Source organism: Nesoenas mayeri, assembly GCF_963082525.1.
Source record: "Nesoenas mayeri genome assembly, chromosome: 7".
In the NCBI taxonomy this organism is placed as follows: domain Eukaryota; kingdom Metazoa; phylum Chordata; class Aves; order Columbiformes; family Columbidae; genus Nesoenas; species Nesoenas mayeri.
Window position 1 is genome coordinate 18,323,175 of NC_137551.1, and position 19,408 is coordinate 18,342,582.

At 42.6% G+C, this 19,408-nt stretch overlaps 2 protein-coding genes across 3 annotated transcripts in view; one reads left to right on the forward strand and one right to left on the reverse strand.

Annotated features, from left to right (window-relative positions):
* Positions 1 to 4,440, forward strand: part of PPP3CB (protein phosphatase 3 catalytic subunit beta) — a 49,716-nt gene extending 45,276 nt beyond the window's left edge. The window contains exon 15 of one of the 2 annotated variants that reach the window (XR_013922369.1): positions 4,158 to 4,440. The gene's annotated coding sequence lies outside the window, so the exon portion shown is untranslated. Of the gene's footprint in view, positions 1 to 3,419; positions 3,519 to 4,157 lie in introns of those variants that run through there. The other variant, XR_013922370.1, reaches the window with a different exon arrangement.
* On the reverse strand, positions 1,744 to 17,167 carry ANXA7 (annexin A7; the record flags this gene model as incomplete). Its single annotated transcript, XM_080348020.1, has 13 exons — positions 17,136 to 17,167; positions 13,710 to 13,767; positions 9,930 to 10,146; positions 9,550 to 9,657; positions 8,389 to 8,432; positions 7,903 to 8,005; positions 7,533 to 7,627; positions 6,715 to 6,828; positions 5,276 to 5,446; positions 3,649 to 3,819; positions 3,465 to 3,540; positions 2,162 to 2,274; positions 1,744 to 1,866 (listed from the first exon to the last, which is right to left on the reverse strand). The coding sequence occupies exons 2-13, from the start codon at positions 13,764 to 13,766 to the stop codon at positions 1,744 to 1,746; spliced, it is 1,392 nt and encodes a 463-aa protein (XP_080204146.1). The 5' UTR covers position 13,767; positions 17,136 to 17,167.
* Positions 17,168 to 19,408: the final 2,241 nt, after the last annotated feature.

The window sequence follows — 19,408 nt, forward strand, 5'->3', positions numbered from 1 at the left end:
AACACCATTATGTTACATACAAAAATTAGGCTTTTTCAGGCGCAGGACAGTCGGTATCGGTTCATTCTTGCCTTGCCTGCTTTTTGCTACAATTGCACTATCAATCATTCAGTTCTTGTTACCTATTTAACAATTGTTTGTTACTGTCATGTAATGAAAATAACTTTTTGCCCAAAAGAGGTGAATATTGTTAGGATATAGAACACTATTTTCTTATAGTAGTAGGATGTACAAGCCATACTTAATCAACATTCTGCTTTGAATGACAAGTGAAGCTGTGGGGAGATTTTAGTCACACAAAAAGATGCAGATGCACTAATATGCTTTAATTATTAAATGCTAAGCTGCTTCACTTGGAAGGAAGTTTGCTCAAGAGCAAAGAAACAAGAGCCAAAGCTTATGAGAACCTTTGTAAAGCTTGAGCAGCTGCTGACAAGCTGTGTGTATCACAGTGGGTTTTCTTGCACTGAGGATAGCCCAAGTAATGCAGAGTGGAATGTCTTTTAGTCTCCTCAGATCAACATCCATCCATTGTTCGCATTTGGCATATTTAATCTCACCCAGGAATTTTAAACTGATCTGTGTTCCTGAATTTAATGTCAGAAAAAGCTCATAGTCTGAAGTCAGATTTAGGTTGTGGAACATTCATGGAAGTGAAATACTTAGACTTTTTTGGTATGGTAAACTTGGTATCTATTATTTTTTTGCAAAAACTTTTATGTACATGCTGTGTGAGAGTGACAGGTTTGTGATACTGGAATCAACACTACCAGCCCTTGCTGTTTTCGTTTGAGGGATAATAGGGTTTTGCGGTTTGTCTGCGTCCTATAATACAATTGTTATTTGATAAAGTGTTGCTTAGAAGTGTCAGGAAACACACTGCTGCCCGCTGGACTTGAAACTTCTGTTACATTTATGGCTGGAGATGGATTCAGTGTGGCTTTCCAAAAACCCAAATGTGCTACTCAAAGCTGTTCTTTTTCAATCCTTTGAAAACATCCTCATAATCATGTATGTTGTCTAGGTCACACTTGCAGTGTGGATTTTTGTGTGTTCTGTTGTGTTAGCATTTAGATCCTGGCTTTGTTCACTGCTCAGTCATTTGCTGTATAACGCATTCCTTTACAAGAAGATACTTCAACACTGGATCTGAGATTATTTCTCCTTTCCCTTGCTGCCTTAAGCATAATGGTAGCTAACCACTAATTGTAACTAATTGAAGCAGTTAAATAGGGTGGGTACAGTCGGATTTTGCCAAGGTCCATGAACTCTCTGCGTAATGTGACTTAAACAGAGCACTTGCATGTTTTTCAACATTACAATGGAAAAACATTAAATCGGTGGTGTAAAATGCGTTACGTCACAGCCTCAGGCTTTTTTTTGTCATCCCCAGTCAGCAGTTAAATTTAGGTATTTCAAGAAACTTGTTGAGTTCTGGAGGTTCAGCTGAAACAAACAGTTTAATCATGCAGGAGTCTGACAGAAGGGAGGTGGTTTGTCTGGGTCAAAAGGACTAAGGCTTAGGACTAATAGACATGATATATCTTTTATTATACAATAAAGAATATTATGTGCTGTAAATTAAGGCAATTTTAAGTGCAACAAGCTTATTGAATCATCTAGAAGGCATATTTGATTACACAAAGTTTAAAATTATTCTTTTACATACAAGGGTGGTCAGTGTCTGCATTAAAGCATGTAACATGTCCGTCAGTTTGAACAAAAAAACTTGATAATCCTCTTCTATTGACCAACAATCGCCAGCAGCAAACGCCGGTAATCGCCGCTTGTATCACTTGCTATCATTGTAGCCAGAGTCTTCTGATACATTTGTGTGAACATCTGTTTAATTTGCACAAGGTCGATCTATGCAAAGTAAAAAAAAGAAGTAAAGAAAAAAGAAGACACACAACTTAAACTCTTAGACAGTCAGCCCGCGTCTCTTCCCTCAGGGACCACAGAACACATGCCAAGGGTGAAATGTGCCACTGATAAGCTCTGAACATCTTAGAAGACAGCTGGTCCCCTTAAAACACATAAATCTGTTCATCTAAATCTGAACTCCATAAAAGCTTCCCTGCAAGACAGGATTTCCACAGCTATGGTAGGGGTAGATCGCTTTCCCCGACATGTGACATTTACAGGGGAGGAAGTTTCTTACCTCGCTGCGTGTGACTATAATTCTGATGAGTGTAGAATCATCTGTGCCAGCTCCTTTCATAGAATGATAAAGTCGTTCTGCAAAAAATGCCGGGCGATTTAAAGCACATTGCACTGCAATAAAGGATATTTTTTGAGTTAGTCCCACTGGCAGGATCAGTTCAGGATTTTTGCTGTAGGCAGCTAGAGGGAGGTATTGGTGAGGATCCAGTTACTGTGGATTGCAGGAACTGTTTCATAGGGCTGAGTTTAGTTTCAAGATGACCAACTGAATTAATCCTTCACAAGAGAAGTGATGGTTATTAACAGCTAACTTCTGTAGGAGGGCTTTTCAGAGCTGGCTGAAACCTTCATTCTCAGATAGGTAATTTTAAAAACAGTCCTTGTCCTTGGATAGCTGCTACTAGGATACAAGGTATTTTACTCATGTTCCACTGCTAGAATCTCAATAACTAAAGTACAGCTGTAAAGAGTTCTTGCTCTATTAGTTACGGAATAGATCTTGTTTCAGGTGGATTGTTCATTTTCGAAGATGAGCCTTTATTCTATTCCACGATTTTCAGAGCTGAAGTTTTCCCATAAAACTCCTTAGCAGAATATAGTTGGGAAGTTTTTGCTTATCTGTTATGGCTACAGAAATGCTGCCATTTTGGTAAGCATTGGTGGCCTGGTGTCTGCAGATTTACTAGTAAATCATACTCATTCTCACTATCAAAAATTGTGCTAAATTTGAACTGCTTTACTACAATAAGCCAGCAGAAAAAAGTGAATTCAAAACAGATCTTGTATTTTGCTGAAGTTCTGCTTAGCAAATGCTGAGCTTCTGGGGGCGGGTGGTGGTGGTGGGGAAGAGGACTGGAAAGGGAATTGTGCCTCAGGCAGGTTCACATTGGTTCTGAGGTCATGTGTGGGGGTGGTTCAGCTGCCTCTGCTGAGGTGCCACACAAGCAGAGTCACAGCTCTAGTACCCTGGTACTTGTGTCATTTTGCAGAGCTCTGAAAAATACAACTACAAGCACTAAGCAGTGCCCCTTGCTCCTGGGCAGCTGCCTGCCTTCCCAGAGAGCTGACAAGTAGCTCCTGTGTCGCCTTTTCTTGCTTCAAACTGACCTCTTCATGGCAGATGCTTATTTTCTCCAATTAAGTGTAAAGCGAATAATTTGAATAACTGAAGTTATTTTTGTGCTAGCAGAGTCAGGTTGTGTGTTCATTTACCATATGGCCAGTGTTGAACTGGATTCTTCCTCAATTATATTTAGGTTTAATTCCTAAGGGATAAGGGGAGCGAAGAACACATCACTTACAAATAGTCTTCAATCCACGTTCCACATTTCCAGAAAATTCTCGGTCAATGCTGCTTAATAAATCACGATTAGCAATCTACAAATAAATGAGATTAATACATGGATAATGAAATGCAGTAACAACTGGAACCTTAATTTAAAATACACTGCCCAAGCTCATGTGAAATCAGCGAAGAACTCCTACCCTGGAGTACGCCTCAACTGTCGCTTTCAGTTGGGGAAAACTTCTGCTTGCCAGAACCATATTAAAGCAAGATTCATCAGTCCCAAGTTTTCCTTCACCAGCTTGGTACAGACGCTGAGCATCTTCTTGAGCTTTTTGATAATCCACAGTTTGATTCTCATCTCGATTACCCTAAAAGCAAAGACAACAGATGTCAACTGAAATTGCACAGAGAAGGCTGTGCTTTAGCTCCTTGCAGGGTCGACCCCAAGCATGTCTCTTCAAAGCCTGAAGCAGAAGAGTAATACCAGTTTGAAATATATTACATTGCTTTAAAACGGCTCCTTGGTTTAATATTGCTTATAGGCAACAAATACTAAAGTGCCCAGAACCCTGTCTGTAGGGCATGCTTCAAACTGACTCAGATAATTTCACCCCTACATACCATCTCATAGTTCTAATTAAGTACTGTACTTAATTCTCTGTTTTACTTAATAATGTAAGCTTTCTTTTGATTTGTTTGTTTCTAGGCTTCAAGTTGCAAAGAATCTTCCCAAACAAACTAGTGAATTACCTTACTGAATATGCACACCTGAAATATCTCAGGTCTTCTATTTTATTTAGAAATTTGCTAATTTCAAGTAATAATGTCTCCAGAAAGCACTTACTATAGCTGTAATATGTCAGTAGGGCCTGTATGACATTTTATGTGCTTTGGGTTTTTTTTTGCTGCTCAGTGCATGGATGGATACTGCTAAATATACTGGCTGAGTAGGCTGAATGAATACATGCTCCTAAATACTGTTGTATCTATAGTGGATAATATAATATTTAAACGATGTGGTTGTCAGTTATTGTAAACTACTGGATTTATCAGAATAAAAATTAGCAGCATGAGCTTCTCAAGGTTTCCTCTCTTGTGGATTTTGACTTTGTAATCTAAACACCTAGTGCATAGCTGAACTCTCAGAAAGGTAGAGACAAATGAGACAGGGAAATGTCACAGAAATTCTAACAGCAAATAGGCAGATTGGTCAGAGAAGTGAAGGAAGTTGCATTAGTACGTATTTCTCCCTAAACATGGATAACTGCAAGTTACTATTCTTCAACACAAAATAAGCCCTAGTAAATGATACGAGATAAGCAAGCTCCAGTGTTCAACTGAGTTCAGTAGCAGCACTTCCCTAATTCTGGTGATGAGGAGGGCAGGAAGGCTGTGGTGTAACTTGGGAGGGAAGCTTTGCCCTGTGGTACCTCCTAGCTTGCACACAGATATTCTCACAGGTGTTCTATATACCATAAAGGTTATCCTATCAGATTCACCCAGATTATTTCGTTAACATATGCAAAAAATAAAAACCATCTTGCTTTAACTGCAGTGAGAAGCACCGCTTTGGAGTACCACTTGATTGCACCTGCACAATAAAGTATTCACATATAAGTTCTCTGAAATGAATATAGGGTGCTAAATTAGGTCACACAATTCATCATAGATTTACAGACAGGAAGCATCTCATCCCTGGGGAGGGACTGAAGTGTTGTGTCTTGTCATTAGGGAATACATTAATGGCCCAGGGCTAATTTCTTAAAAACCTGGTTCTTGCTAAGCATACACAGGCACCATTATCTTACAAAAAGTAAAGCTCACTTGGCACATGGATATAAGTAATCGTTCAAAGTGTCCGGAAGTGTCTGCTCTGATGTCTTGTTCGATGTCCCTTCCAAATTCTGATTTGTAGCAGCTCACTATTTCTCGTATTTCCTGGTTTGTCCTTGTGCAAAGGATCTCAATCAGCACTCGCTCCTGGGTGCCTGCTCCCTGTAGGCAGAGAAAAGGGCATAACTACAAAGCACTATCTATTCCGTTTTCTTCACCTGTGAAATTAGCCAGTCATCTGTTATTTCAAAATTTAATACAGTGTACATTGTAAGAATGGTATCCTTGCAGTGTGAAAGCACCAAGTCTTCTGTATACTTAAAATGGAATTAAGATCCCCCCAACATTCAGTTAGAAAAAATTCGCCAAAGCCATACATCTACAACAGTGACATCAGCCAAAGTTAACTGGAAAATGGTTTAGGAAAGGAATTCCTTGGCAGCCTTAATCTGGAAACATCCTGGAGGAAGGCAGAGCCTTATGACAATCCTTAAAACCAAAGATAAACACATAAATTCTGTTTTGGTCAGTGAACAAGTGTGTTCCCTGTTCCAAATGTGGCCATTTCCTCAAGACGGAGCATCGGCAGGAACTTTTCATGGATGCTTTCCTTTCTCCACAGTAACAATTGACTGTGAGTTCTGTGTACCATGAGCTCTCACTGGTACAGTCATCTCTATGCAGGCAAGGATTAGGTAGGAGTGGATCTATGTGAGGCTTCCAGGTAGCGTTGTATTATCATTTTTTTTAAATGGTCAAGAGTGGCTGTTGCCTCCACCGTGGCCAGATGGTCATTAAAGCTCCACGTGCTTTAGAAGGTCGGCATTCATACAGGGATTAAGTTACTCGTTTCCAGTATCAGCCACCTGCTGCAGCTCAAGCATGCAAGAAATTCTGGTAAACTGGATGTACCAGTTTACCTGAAACCTGCTAGCTCACCTAGTCTCTGATGCAGTCCTAACACTTGAACAGATACATGCATCATCTGACCTTAAGACAATACTTTTTTCATTGTTGTCATTCGGGAAAGAAAAAAAAAGCAAAGGGATAATCCAACAGTATCTTTCAGTAACAATGGTTTGTTCTTAGGAAGGAGAGGTACGTACCTTCAATTTAAACAGCGGTTACAGTGTTAATGGCACCTTGGCCCTTTCTAGGTTCCAGGCAAAATTATGGCTAGGTGGCAGAGGATAAAGTTCAGTCCTGCAGCGTTCCATCCTGTGCTGGATGGACGGCTGCTCTGCATTGGCTAATCCTGCAGAAACTGGCTGGAGCTGGGGGACGCAGCAGGAAATAATTTTAAGCCCCACAGTCCCAAAATTTGTTTGCCATTACAGGATTTTTCAACAATGGAGGGATCAGGTATTCTTGTTCCTTAGGTCAGCATTTTAAGATAGTTTTGAACTATTCCATTCACAGGAAAACTGTACCTTCATTGCATGACGTAAACTCCAGGCATCATAGTAGGTGGTTGGCATGAAGAGTGCTAGAATCAGTTCTTCTATATTTCCACTTAACTCAGACTTCAGATCTTTAATTAAATCCTATTCAATTACAAACACAAAAAGGGCTTTGGAGAGTGTTAGCCATGTAGATTACGTACTGAAAAAAGATCAAACTAGAACTTTTGTGACTGATTTCTACCTTTGTGCTGTTTTTCCTGTAAAGCTTTGTTTTATTTCTTATAAAGAGCTTCCCTCTGTGCGAAACTTGGACAGCTCAGTTCCTCTCCATTATCTCATAACTACTTAGGAGCTAGTCAGGTCCTGAAAAGTGCCACAACTATAAAATGTCAATTTAAGTTGCAAAAATGACAGAGGGAAGAAATTAAATTATCTTGGTCTTTTATTGACTAACCAATCCTCAAGCAGTTTCTCTGTTTCTTACAAAAAAACAGATTTCAGTGCTGGTTTGTGTGCTTAAAATAACTCAGTATACTGTTTCAGATGCTTAATACAAGGACAGTTTAAGCTTGATTATTTTCTATTTATCAAGCATGACAAAAGCAGAGAAGCTTCTTGTTTGGTCAGGGACAGAGCCAGCCCTCAACTTTCCCCCATTCCTGCTTCTGCCAGGACAACGCTGTATTAAATACCACATGGCCCCCGGTGCACATGGAATATAATCAAAAGAAGCGCGTTTTAAAAAATGCCCAAACCACTCCCCAGGACTAAAGTGCAATTAGGCAGTTAACGCAGCAGCTGAAAGTTTGGGTTTGTTGAGTGATTCGAAGAGCCAGTGGACATACCTTGCCATACATAGTCTTGAAAGCTGCCTTGATTTTTTGCCTTTGATCATTGGAGCGGTTAGCAACAACATTGATGATGGCCTGCTCATCAGTTCCTTGGAAACAGAAGTGCAATTTCATGTAAGAACTCATAATAATCCCTCTGAGATGGGGTATTTCTTAGTCTTGCGTTTGGGCATAGACTACCATTTAAGTCTACCAAATTTTCTGTGCAACTTTGTCTACTAACTTGACCAAGTCATTTTGAAAGTGTGACTTCTGAAAAGCTTGGGGAGAAAAAATGTTATGGTTAAATAAATATGGAATAACAGGACAAAATGGCAGTAAGATGTTAGCTCAATAGAAATTGAAGCTTCTGTCGCTTACTTACCAAACCCCTTCATAGCTTTGCGTAGAATTTCTGCATCCCTTCCAGCATCAAAATTTGGAGCAGCTGTAATTGTGCCCTGGGTACACTGAACCATTGCTGCAGGCTGAAAATAAGAGGCACAGGTAATTAGCTGGCCTGCACAAATTCAAATGAAAATCACAACTTTGGAGTCAGTACTTCAGAAGGAGTTGTCCATTAGTTCCCTGTTTATTCTCTAACACAGAATCAGGGTGACATTTAGTTGTGTTGAAAAGCTTTGGCCCAGTGATGCCAAGACGATGCTTTTACCCAGTTGTATAGATGAAGGTCTACTTGATGAATGAGTATACACAGGTATGGGGTTATGATTTTGTTCAGGTTGTGCTCTGAGTGCAGCTGGGAACTCTTGATATGGAACACGCTGTAAATTGTTGGAAACCAGTTGTAAAAATATTAAAACTACAGAAGCCACGTAAGATTGATTATAGAAGAGGATACAGCACATACCGGTCCAGGCATTGGTGATGGTGCTTGTCCACCAGGATATCCTACTGAAAAGAAATTAAAGAACCAGATAAAATTAATTAATTAGCTTTCCTCTTACTATGTAAATGCTATCTAATCTGCAAATAAAACTATTTGTAGACCTGCCACTGCACAAAACCTTTTTCCTAAGTAATGATAACTACCATGATCAGTAGCTGAATCTCTTGCCCTTGGAAATGATGGGAAGAAGCAATCATAGATGCATTCAGGTACATACACTAGCAAGGCAATTCTAAAAAGATGAAAGTTACTGGTGCTGTTGGAACTGAAGAATCTCTTTTTATTAAACACTGCTATCTTTGACAAAAGCCAAGGTAAAACATGCAAATGCAGAATGTGTGTCCTGCGCTCTCTCTTAAAGTCATATTATACAGTTTAAAATGACCATTGTATAAACAATAAATATTAAGAATTCATTGGTGCAAAAAGAATTGAAAATATCTCCTTTTGTGATCAAAAGCACTGTGAATACAAGAGCTACAACTACATTTTTTGTACTGGAATTTTATTTTTATCCATAATACATATGTACAATTGTTATCATTTTAACAGCCGCTTAGTTATTATTAGAGTTAACAAAGCAGTCACTGAGAAAAAGTTTTGCTGCTTTGAATTTCTTGCAAACCCAGCTGAGACATTCCAGGACAAAAATCGTCTCAACGGTAACTGACCACACAAAGCATTAAAAACACTGCACCTTTTTTAAGCAATGGTGTGCATTCTCCTGTCCACTTCTCCCACTGTGCCAAAGATCACCATGAACGTGCAGATCTGAACAACACATCCATTTCTTTGAGATTAACAGAACAGCTACTCATTGAATGTGGACTCTGGATTTGACAGTTCTCATCAGATACTTGCAGTTTGAAGAAGAATAAGAACCTAAAGCACTACATCAGGGCCACTAGTCAGTGACAGCCATCCCTTCTGGATCTAACACCTGTAGAGATTGTTCTTGTCAGCCCTTCATGTGGTCCTGTCAGGAAGGGTGGTAGGAGGTGTACAGCATGCAAGCCTCAACAGCTAAAAGTAACAAAGGTAAGGGCCTATTTTTTGTTACTACCTATCCTGGGATCTCTTGGTTTAACCTTGAATGCTTAAAGTTCCTTATATATGACATACCTGGAATTTGTGCTGGTCCACCTCCAGCATAGTTTTGGGCAGGAGGCTGTGGATAGCCACCAAAACCGGGGCCGGTGGGAGGCACACCAAACCCAGGGTCTGCAGGAGCTGGGAGAAGAAGAAAGACTTAAGCACGCTTAATGTTTTGTCCTTGACTTCTGACACAGCGTGAGCCAGGTTAGTGAGCAGAGCTCTGTCTGTGTGCAGTGGCCCAAAACCAGCATGGCCCTGCCATCAGCATGCAGGTATTTACTGCCAGATGGCAATCTGCCTGCCTGCAGCCATAGCTGAACAAACCTGCTTTTCTCTACTACCACCAAGCACAGGGAACGGTTACACCAGAAATCACTCCCCAGGAGTGTTCCAACAAAGAATCTTACCTCCAGGATAAGGTGGCATTCCTCCAGCTGGAGCACCTGCAGGGTAGCCCCCCGGGGCAGGGTAGCCCCCCGGGGCGGGATATCCAGCTGCCCCTGGATACCCAGCACCCGGGGGTGCTGCAGGGTAGGTCCCTCCTCCTGCTGGGGGGTATCCTTCAGGAACAGCGGGATAGGAGTACTGACCGGCCGGTGGGTACACAGACTCCTGTCCTGTTGGCTGAAACACAGAAATGGGATGTTTGTGCACCTGCTAACAGGACATTAGAGTAAAAACTCTCAAGGTACCAAAATGTCCACATGTATTACAGCGTGAATTATGTAATTAGATTCAGCACTTGAAGTGGCAGCAGCAGAATTCCTAAAGCCTGGATGGGGGCCTAGTGGTTGGGTTTTCTGCTGCATCTCCCATGTTGACACAGAGTCAGAGTGCTGCAGGGTGGAAAGCACCTCTGGACGCCTCTGATCTCATCCACCTTCAAAGCAGGGCCAGTTTTGGAGTTGGATGAGGTCACACAAGGCTTTGTCAAGTTTTCAGTATCTTCAAGGAACAGTGAATCCACAGCATCTCTGGACTCCTGTTCCATGACTACTCTCATGGTGAAAAACTTTTTCCTCAAAACAAGTTAAAGAGTTATAACCTGTGGCTGTTGCCAGCTGCCCTTTTACTGTGTATCTCTGACAAGAGCCTGGCTCCAATGTCTCCATCACTCTTTTTTACATAGAAGAAGACTGAGTAGATCTCCACTTAGCCTTCTCTTATCCAGGCAGGCAGCCCTCCCTGGACATGCTTGCCATGTCCCTGTTGTACTGGGAGGCCACAACTAGACATGGTATTCCAGATGTGGCCTTATGAGCACTGAGCACAGAGTAGTTTTCCTTGACCTGCTGGCTTCGCTCTAGCTGAAGCCTGAGGTGTCATCAGTTCCCCCACAGGCACACACTGCTCAGCCACCTTCCACTGCTCAGCCACCAGGACCCCTGTGCTCCTTTACTACAAAGCTGCTACTCCTATCCCGCACAAGGAAAAGGTGAGCTCAGTGAGGCTTGCTCTCTATGAATCACTAGGAGCTCACCTCCTCCGTTTATAGGACTTTAAAGAGTTTCGTATTATTAGGGAATAGAGACCTTCCCTAACAGTATCTTTGAAACTTCCGCTTCTCTTGCACAACCAGCATTTTCAAGTGTTACTTGGTAAGAACTTACAAGAGGTGGTTGGTTTGTTTTTTCCATTTCCTTTGGAATCCAGGTTATAAAGCATGGACATTCAATGACTAAATCTGGGCCACTGAGTCAGAATGAACACCTATTACAGGTTTTAAATAAAAAGAACGAGTCAGACATCTCTATGCCTGTGTTTTGCTACATGTATGACTTACCAGTCATACCACAAAGGTTGCTATTAGCGTTAACATACATTAGAAGTATTTACTTGAATGACCAGGATCTTTAAGGGAAACCCTGTAAGTTTAAAGTCATATACTTGATCTTAAAAATCAGGTATTTAAAATCAGCTTCATAACAAAACATAATGTATAGACTCATTACTCACTTGCTGGGAATCATCTTTACCAACTAGCTTTAGAAATATGGCTCACACACTCACACATACAGTACACACTCATTCTTGAGCCCAGAAAACAGCAATACACTGTCAAGTGGTAACGTCCAGCTCAAACATTCTCCTCTGGGTTGGTTGCCCCGATATTTCTACACCCAGATTACCATGCCCAAGACACAGAACATTCTCTTCCCCAGCGGTACAGTCTAACCTTTCTCTGCCAGACTCAAATAAAATATTTTAATGGATTTTAGATTCACAAATCCAAAATCAGGATCCTCAAAAGCCTTGCTCAGACAACCATCAATACTTCAGAAGAAAATAATTTCACTTTGGTTTTTTTTCACTTTGGGCATCATCAATGAGACCAGGAAACCTCAAACTGTTGATATCGAATCTAAAGGGTCTTTTAAATTAATCCATTGAAGTTGGCTGTACTTTAGATGCCAACTAAGAAAAAAAATATTTTCACATGTAGTTAAGAATAAATTACAATTTAAATCATGATGGTTCAGCAGAACGTTAAGGAGGAAAAGAAATCCTGGAGTTAAGAAAGACTGGTTTCTAACATGTTTGTCTTTAGTTCGACTGACTTTAGTGTTTCAGAGGGAGTAAGGGTAAATTGTAAAGCAAAATAATTGGAGAATTTATCACATGTATTTATATATATTGCATGTATTTATAGCTTTTCAGAATCTTAATGGGATCCAGGCTGAGCTCCATGCTTGTCTAGTTCTGTACTACATAAAACACAGATTGTATCAAATTCCCACAATTAGAATATGATCAGTGCCATATTAATAAAAGCACATAGTTATATCTAGCTTTAAAAAATTATGCAGGCATATAAAAATGTGCAGTGTCAGCCACACTTGATACATTCCAGCCTTCTATTAAGTTTCTTTGGTATTTTTACTCCATTCAGCCATAAGCTGAAGCTGGAACAAAGTCCCGCGGCTGAAGGATAGGGGGTCAAAGTCAAGATACAGTGTCTTTATCCTCAAAAAAATATTTCCTTGGTGTCATATGAAGGCTGAGCTGCTGGAGTAAAGCATTCCAAGCTCTTCCTGAGGGCAATGGCCACTGAAGTTTATCAGCATCTCTGTAAATCCTGGGATATGGGTACGTGGAATATTTGGTAGAGATTGGTTCAGAGGTTACCTCTGACCCTGTACGTAAAGACCCTCATATTTATGTAAGAACTACTGATACTTAAAAAAAAAAAAATGATTTGCTGAGATAGTTAGCTATAATAAAAAACAAAACAAAGCCAAAAACAAAATGCAAAAAAAACCCAAACCCACAAGACAAACTAAAACAAGACCACACAATCAAAAACCTTTATAGAACAATACGCAACATTAAAAAACAATAACCTCCTTCTTGGAATTCTTACGAGACAACTGTAAAGTCATCCGGAGTGATATATAGATGTGCTGGTTTGACTGAAAATGGGTTAATTTTCTTCATGCAGTTAGAATCCTTTCTTTTCCATAGCTAGCACGCTCATTATTTGGGCTTAGTTTAAGAACAAGAGATAACACTCTGGGACAGAGTTAATGTTTTTAATTGCTCTGGTTTGACAGCCAAAGACATTGAGTGCTCTGCCCACAGGTGTGAGGCAATGAGGAAGGGGGGCATGGATGGGGCAGAGCTTGACTGACATCCTGACTGATCAATAAGAGTATTCCATCCCATTAGCGTCATGCTTCCGATATAAAGATAATCGGGACCTTCTGGTTGGCTTTGATCTTCCGCTGTGCTCTTTCTCTCTGGGGTGCAGCCAGGGGAGTTTCGGTCAGGACATTTAGCCTGGCCTTTTCTGCCTTTTTCCTCTCTTTTCTCTCTCTGGGATCAGCTGTGGGACCAGGTGCCGTTTCCTGGGACTGGCTGCTCAGCGTGTTTGTGAGGAGTTGCCTTGAATATCTTTTATTTCTATTTTATATATATATGTGTGTGTGTGTATATATATATATATATTTACTTTTGACTCTCTCCCCTATCGGGGAGGTGGGGGACGACGTGAGTGAGTGGCTATTGTGGTTGTATTACTAGCTCGGGTTAAACCACAACAATAGACAAATCAAAGACCGTAATCTAGAGAATACTGTACATGAACTGACAGTTACTATTTACACGCTGAGAATAGTAAGAATATAATGTATGTAGTTTACAGAATATAAATAGATTAGGAAGGGAACACATTCCAAAGCCATACTTACAGGATAACCAGGGAAAGCAGGGTAGCCACCAGAAGGGGGATAACCTGGGTATGACATTCTGGAGGGAAAAAAAAAAATTCACTGTCAAGGCACTATATATGAGTTCATAGTAGTTATTTCCTTGCTAATTACCTCTTAAATAATTTGAACAATATGTTTAGTAGCTTTAGAATTGCTCAGGAGTACTTGTCAGCTGTTACACACACAAAACCTTTCCTTTTTTTCATACACATGACCATAGCAAGCAGGATTCACAGGGGAAGTATCTTCAACTTTGTAATTAACTATCACTCTTATTTAGGGTGAGATAGATATTGAAGCACGGTAAGAGGCTTGAACCTCCAAAAAGCACTCTGAAATACAGGATACACCACAAGGTGCCAGCAGGAGTGGGGGCTCAGCACTTTGCCAGAAGAGAAACAGAAGGGTCAGGCCAGAGCAGGGTCCCGGTCCTGCACCGTGTCAGCCACCACTGTCCCGTCATCCTGCACATCTCCGCTCACAGGGGCAGTTCTGTGGGAAGAGCAGTACTCTAGCTATCCTGCCTAAAATGATTATTTGATAGAAACCTGTGTACTCCCCAAGCATTATTTATTTGTGTAGATTTGTGTTTCCTGCCAGTAACTGTTTTAGTCCTGTTTTTAATAGAGAGGCTTGGGGAGCAGGAACAGAGTAGGACAGAGATCACCCCCCCACACTGCCAACCAGCTGAGCAGGGAGCTTTGAGACCATCAGCCAAGTTACAAAACATATAATGGCAGGAAAAAATAAACCAACGTTGTAATGCTCACCAGCCAGATACCCTCTTCAGGGCCTGGAGCTACTCACAGCATGTTTGTAAGAAAGTACACACCTCATCTGCACAAATCAAAGGACATGGGAAATACAAAAACTAATGCAATACAACGAATTATTATTCACATTTCTAGGTATTCACTGGCCAAAACCAAATGGATTTGAAAGCAGACTTCTTCCTGCATTGGACAGCTAAGGCAATAAGTGGTCATAGAATTAAACATCTGGGACTTAATGTGAAAAACATTAAAACTTTGCGTAGGTTAGTTCAAATAAGAGCCCAAAACAACTTGCAGAGAAGCACAGCCATGCAGCCTCACACTGATAAACTTGGATTAACGCTTCCAAATAAATAAAGGGGGAAGAACAACATGAGGTGTATTTGTAAATCTATGCTTTAATCATAAACACTGCTCATGGCTATTTATTTCCCTTAGAAACACCTTTAACTGGTACCTGTACAGTATTTATTATTGACAGTTGCTTGAATGGACTTTAAATTTGGCTTTCAACAGAACACTTCTTTTGATATTTCTGACTTTACCACTAATTGTGATTCCTTTCAAGAACAAGATGACCAGCAACACTTCCTTCCGATTTCAGTTGCATTCTTTCCGCTTACAGGAAAATATTGTGTCAGCAAAACTCAATATTAAAAACCAACCAACCAATCAAAAACTTCTTCACTTTTTCAGCTTCATGTAATTCAACTAAAGTTACACCATTAAGAAGACAGAATTGTAAAGCCTGTAAAACTTGTTGAGGTGCACGGTATCATTTCCACTGTATAACTTACTCTGTTTTTCATGATGCAAAATCAACAGCTGGTGACAGCAACTCAGCTGTTTAAACAGCTGTAAAACATTTAATTTGTACAATAAATAGGACCAAACAATCTTTTAACCATATTAAATTATATCCAATTTTAGACCTATTGGTAAGACAATTTAGAATGGATTTAAGTTTTTGGCTATGTCTCTGATTTACTAACAAACACATTCTGGCAAAAAAAGCTTTTTTTAAGGCATGAGTTTCCAACATCTCATTTTCAAGCATGCAAGCTGTCAATGCTATGTCATATTTTTGATTAGCAAATTAATCATCCATGTAAACCTGTGAGTTACAGTGCACTGGTAAATTGTTTAGCACTTCCCTTATTTTTGTTGTATTGGTTCCTTTTGTAAGATTCCATTTGTGACGTGAGTTCTTTCGGGCCAGGTACTGGGAATTGTGATATTTCATTTAATCATCCCCCTCTTAGCAAGACCTTGATTCTTATTTGTCATTCTTCTGAACCACAGAAACAAAATTAAAATGTTTTATTTGCATTTGCTTGACCTAGGTGATTTTTTTATTTGAAAATAAAAAAATAGAGTAATGAAAGGGTTCACTAAGGGCAGTTGCTTCAATTACTTCAGGCCTGTTATAACCAGATGGACACAATGCTAAATTGGAGTTTCAGACTCGCCTCTGACACCACTTAGAAGAGCCTCTTCAAAACTTCCTATAACCAGACGACATTGTTCAGTGAAACCTCTTTCACTATGCAGATATGTTTTCCAGGAGGTAAATTTTAAGTCGCAAACTGTGAAGCACTTAGTAAACCCTGAACTGCGCTGCCACAGCGTGTGGCCTCGCCTGAAGCACAAGCATCCTCAAGCAGAACACAAGCTCTGATATTACTGTTTTTATAACCAAAACAACAGCAGATTTCCCCATCAGATTGGAGTTTGCAGCCCTGTTCCGCGGGGCACAGGGCGAGGCCCGCCCGGGCCGGGTTCGCCGCTGTCGCTGCTCAGCGCCGGCCACGGGCGGCTGCGGCGGCAACCCCGCCGGCTCTCTGCGGGCTGAGCTCGGCATCTGACGGGGCGGGGGGCAACGTGCCTGGTTTTGGGCGGGCTGGATGCAGCTCTGACGCTGTAACATCACGGGACGCGCTGGACAAGGCGTGTTGGGCGGCAGCCCAGCGGGTACAACAGAGACCTGCCCCTCACTCTGCTGCCGCGGCCCCCGCGGGGACCCCCGGCCCAGCCCCGCACACGACGGGCGGAGGAGGCCCCGCCCGCCCCGCTCCGCCCGGCCCCGCCCCGCGCACACCTGCGCCCCGGCCGAGGACGCCCCCGCCAGCACCGCACCCGCCCCCGGAGCCTTTAAAGTTTCCTGGTGGGGCCGCCAGCGGCCCCCGCCCCGCCCGGAACCGGCCCTGCCCGCCGGGCGAGCCACCGGCCCGCTGTTTTGGGGCGGGAAGGGCGGTCACGCATGGCGCTGGCCTCTCCCCGCTGGCTCAGCCTCCAGCCCCGGAGCGGCGCGGCTGCGGGCGCGGGCAGGTATCACGCACTCCTCCTGAGGCGACCGGGACCCGGCCCCGCTCCCCAGCGGGAGGCAGCCCCCGGACAGGGGGGTGCGGCGCTCTGGGCCGGGCGGGCGCCTCCCTCAGCCGGACACCTGCCGAGCCCCGAGCTGGCGGGCGGCCGCAGGCGGGGTCGCCTCGGTCCGCAGCCCGCCCGTGCCGCAAGCACCGCGGGGTGGGGCCCAGCCCCCGGGCGGTGTGTGAGGAGACCCCGCAGGGCCGGGGGCAAGACACGCCAGTCAGGGCCGGCCGACTCCTCTCCCCCCCCCCAGCTGCCTCACCTGAGGGAAGACCTGCGGAGCCTCCGGCCTCTCTCCCGCAGCTACACCGCAAAATGGAGGCTGTGGGGCCGGGCGGTGCCCGCCCCGCCCCCGGCACCGAGCCCGCCCCGGCCCGGCCCACGGGCCCCGCTCCCCGCGGGCAGGGTCGCCGCGCCCAGGCCCCGGCAGGGCCGAGCGGGCGGGCAGCGGCTCCCGGGTGATGGCCCTGCCCACCCAGGGCCCCTCTGCTGTCTGTGCAGGTCTGCCCCGCCGTGCTGAGGGAAAGCTGCAGCTCGCCCGGTGCTCCTGCAGAGCGGCTGAGAGGTAAGTTCAGACAGCAGTGCCACAGAGGCGCAGGGCGGCTTGGCCAGTGGAGCTGTGTCAGGGGAGGCGGTAGCAAGGGATGTGCCAGGCGATGCCGTCCCACCGATCTGAGCTGCCATCCCATGGGAGCCCTTAGCCACCCGCCGGGGAAAGGAAAGAAGTCCGCTCTGCAGTTCCCTACAGCATCACTGCAGTGGAGTTCAGGGCTAAAGCGAGTCTGTTACCCAGTAACACATGAACCTGTAGATCAAGATCACCATTCAGTAGCTGGCAGGTAGTCAGCCAAGTCATTTAGGCCAGCAGAAGAGTGTGTAACAAAGTATATAAAAGATGTAAGTGGAGCTGGAGGAGTTGCTCCTTCTTACGTGGTTGCTGTAAGTCAGGATATAGGTCACAAGAAGGTGTAAGAGTGAGATTGTCTTGACTACTATATGCCTTTCTCTAGAAAGAAATCTTAATTATAGTTATTTGTTTGCAATTGTGGGAAGTGCACTTAGTGTTTTGTTTGTCTATAGCAATGTTTATTCATGTTATACTTAGCACTACATACACATAGTGCTTCCTTTAGCTGGTGGTTAGCTATTTGTAAGAGATGCTGACCAGCAAGATAAAATATGTGAAGAATGCACCTATGATATTATGCACCAGTTACTTGAGATTATTCAAAATAACTTTCTACTTTTTTGTGGTAAACATGTTTGCAGTTCAGAGACCATTAAAATGCAAATGATTTTTTTTTTTCCTGGAACCTGGTGCAGCACTTGAGCTCTAGATGAAACAACAGGCACTGTTCTATTTGTCTGCAAATCAGCATTAAGTACAGGCAGCAGAAAATAGTTAGGTAATAATTTACCATAGTTGCCCACTTGAAATGAAAAGCACCTAAAGCCACATAACGAATCTAATAAATTACTTATCTTCAGCAAAATTGGGCTTGTTCTCCCTTATTTGCCCAGAGTACAATCAGGAGCAGCCTGAAGAATTTAATCCTTGCAGCATTCTTCAGCTGACACTCCCAGTGTATGTCTACTTCATTTCACCTTTGTTAAGCACATTTCTTTCAGGACAGGTATATGTTTAAATTCCTGTTTCCACAGGAACCAAGTACATGTAGAGAATACACAGTTCTTTCTCTCTTTCATTTAGCAGACTGTTTGGATATGAGCTATTCATGAGAGGAGCAATCTGTTTTCACAAATAAGTGGGAAAAGAACAAGAGAAAACGTTAAACAAAATGGCATATGTCTGAAGAGTCTATTAAATTCATTGCAGGTTTATATGTTAACAAAAATATATGGAATGGAACCATTGTGGTCATCTGAATTTCACTGCCTGTATTTAAGGAAAGCCCTTGGCTTGTTGCCATAGCTGGAGTTAGCACATTTAGGAAAGCTTCTAAAACCCCATGTGGAGTCAAGGCATCTTCTCACTATTAGAAAATTCAACTTCAGTGAAGTTGGGAGACAAACTCTTAATTGTCTATTTTGCATATCCTTGCATCTTGTGCTAAGACATGATACTGTACAGAATTCTGGTGTGGAGGGACCTGGCTCTCCACTACATGGTTGTGCTGAGTGCTGTCAGTCAAGCTGAAACAAAACTTTTTTTCAGAGTAATTTGTTGTTGGTGATATAGGTCACTACAGCTTTGCTGTTTCTCTGTGCTATGTATCCTGGCTCTAACATTATTTATTAAATATGAAGGATTACTTTTGATGTTCTATTTTAGCCAATAGATTAAAAAAAAAAAAGCTTCATCACTCTTTGTCGTAAGCAGCAAGATCTGGTCAGCTTTGAACCATAGGTCAAAGTAAAACAACAGGACACTGCAGTGATCCAAGTCTAAATTTTGTACTAAAAATACTTTTCCTGTTACACTGCCTTGTGACTGCGGTAATTAACATGCAGACAGTTGAAGTGAGCTGTGGAGTTAACCCTTCATGTGAACAAGGAGCTGAGCAGCTCCAGTTC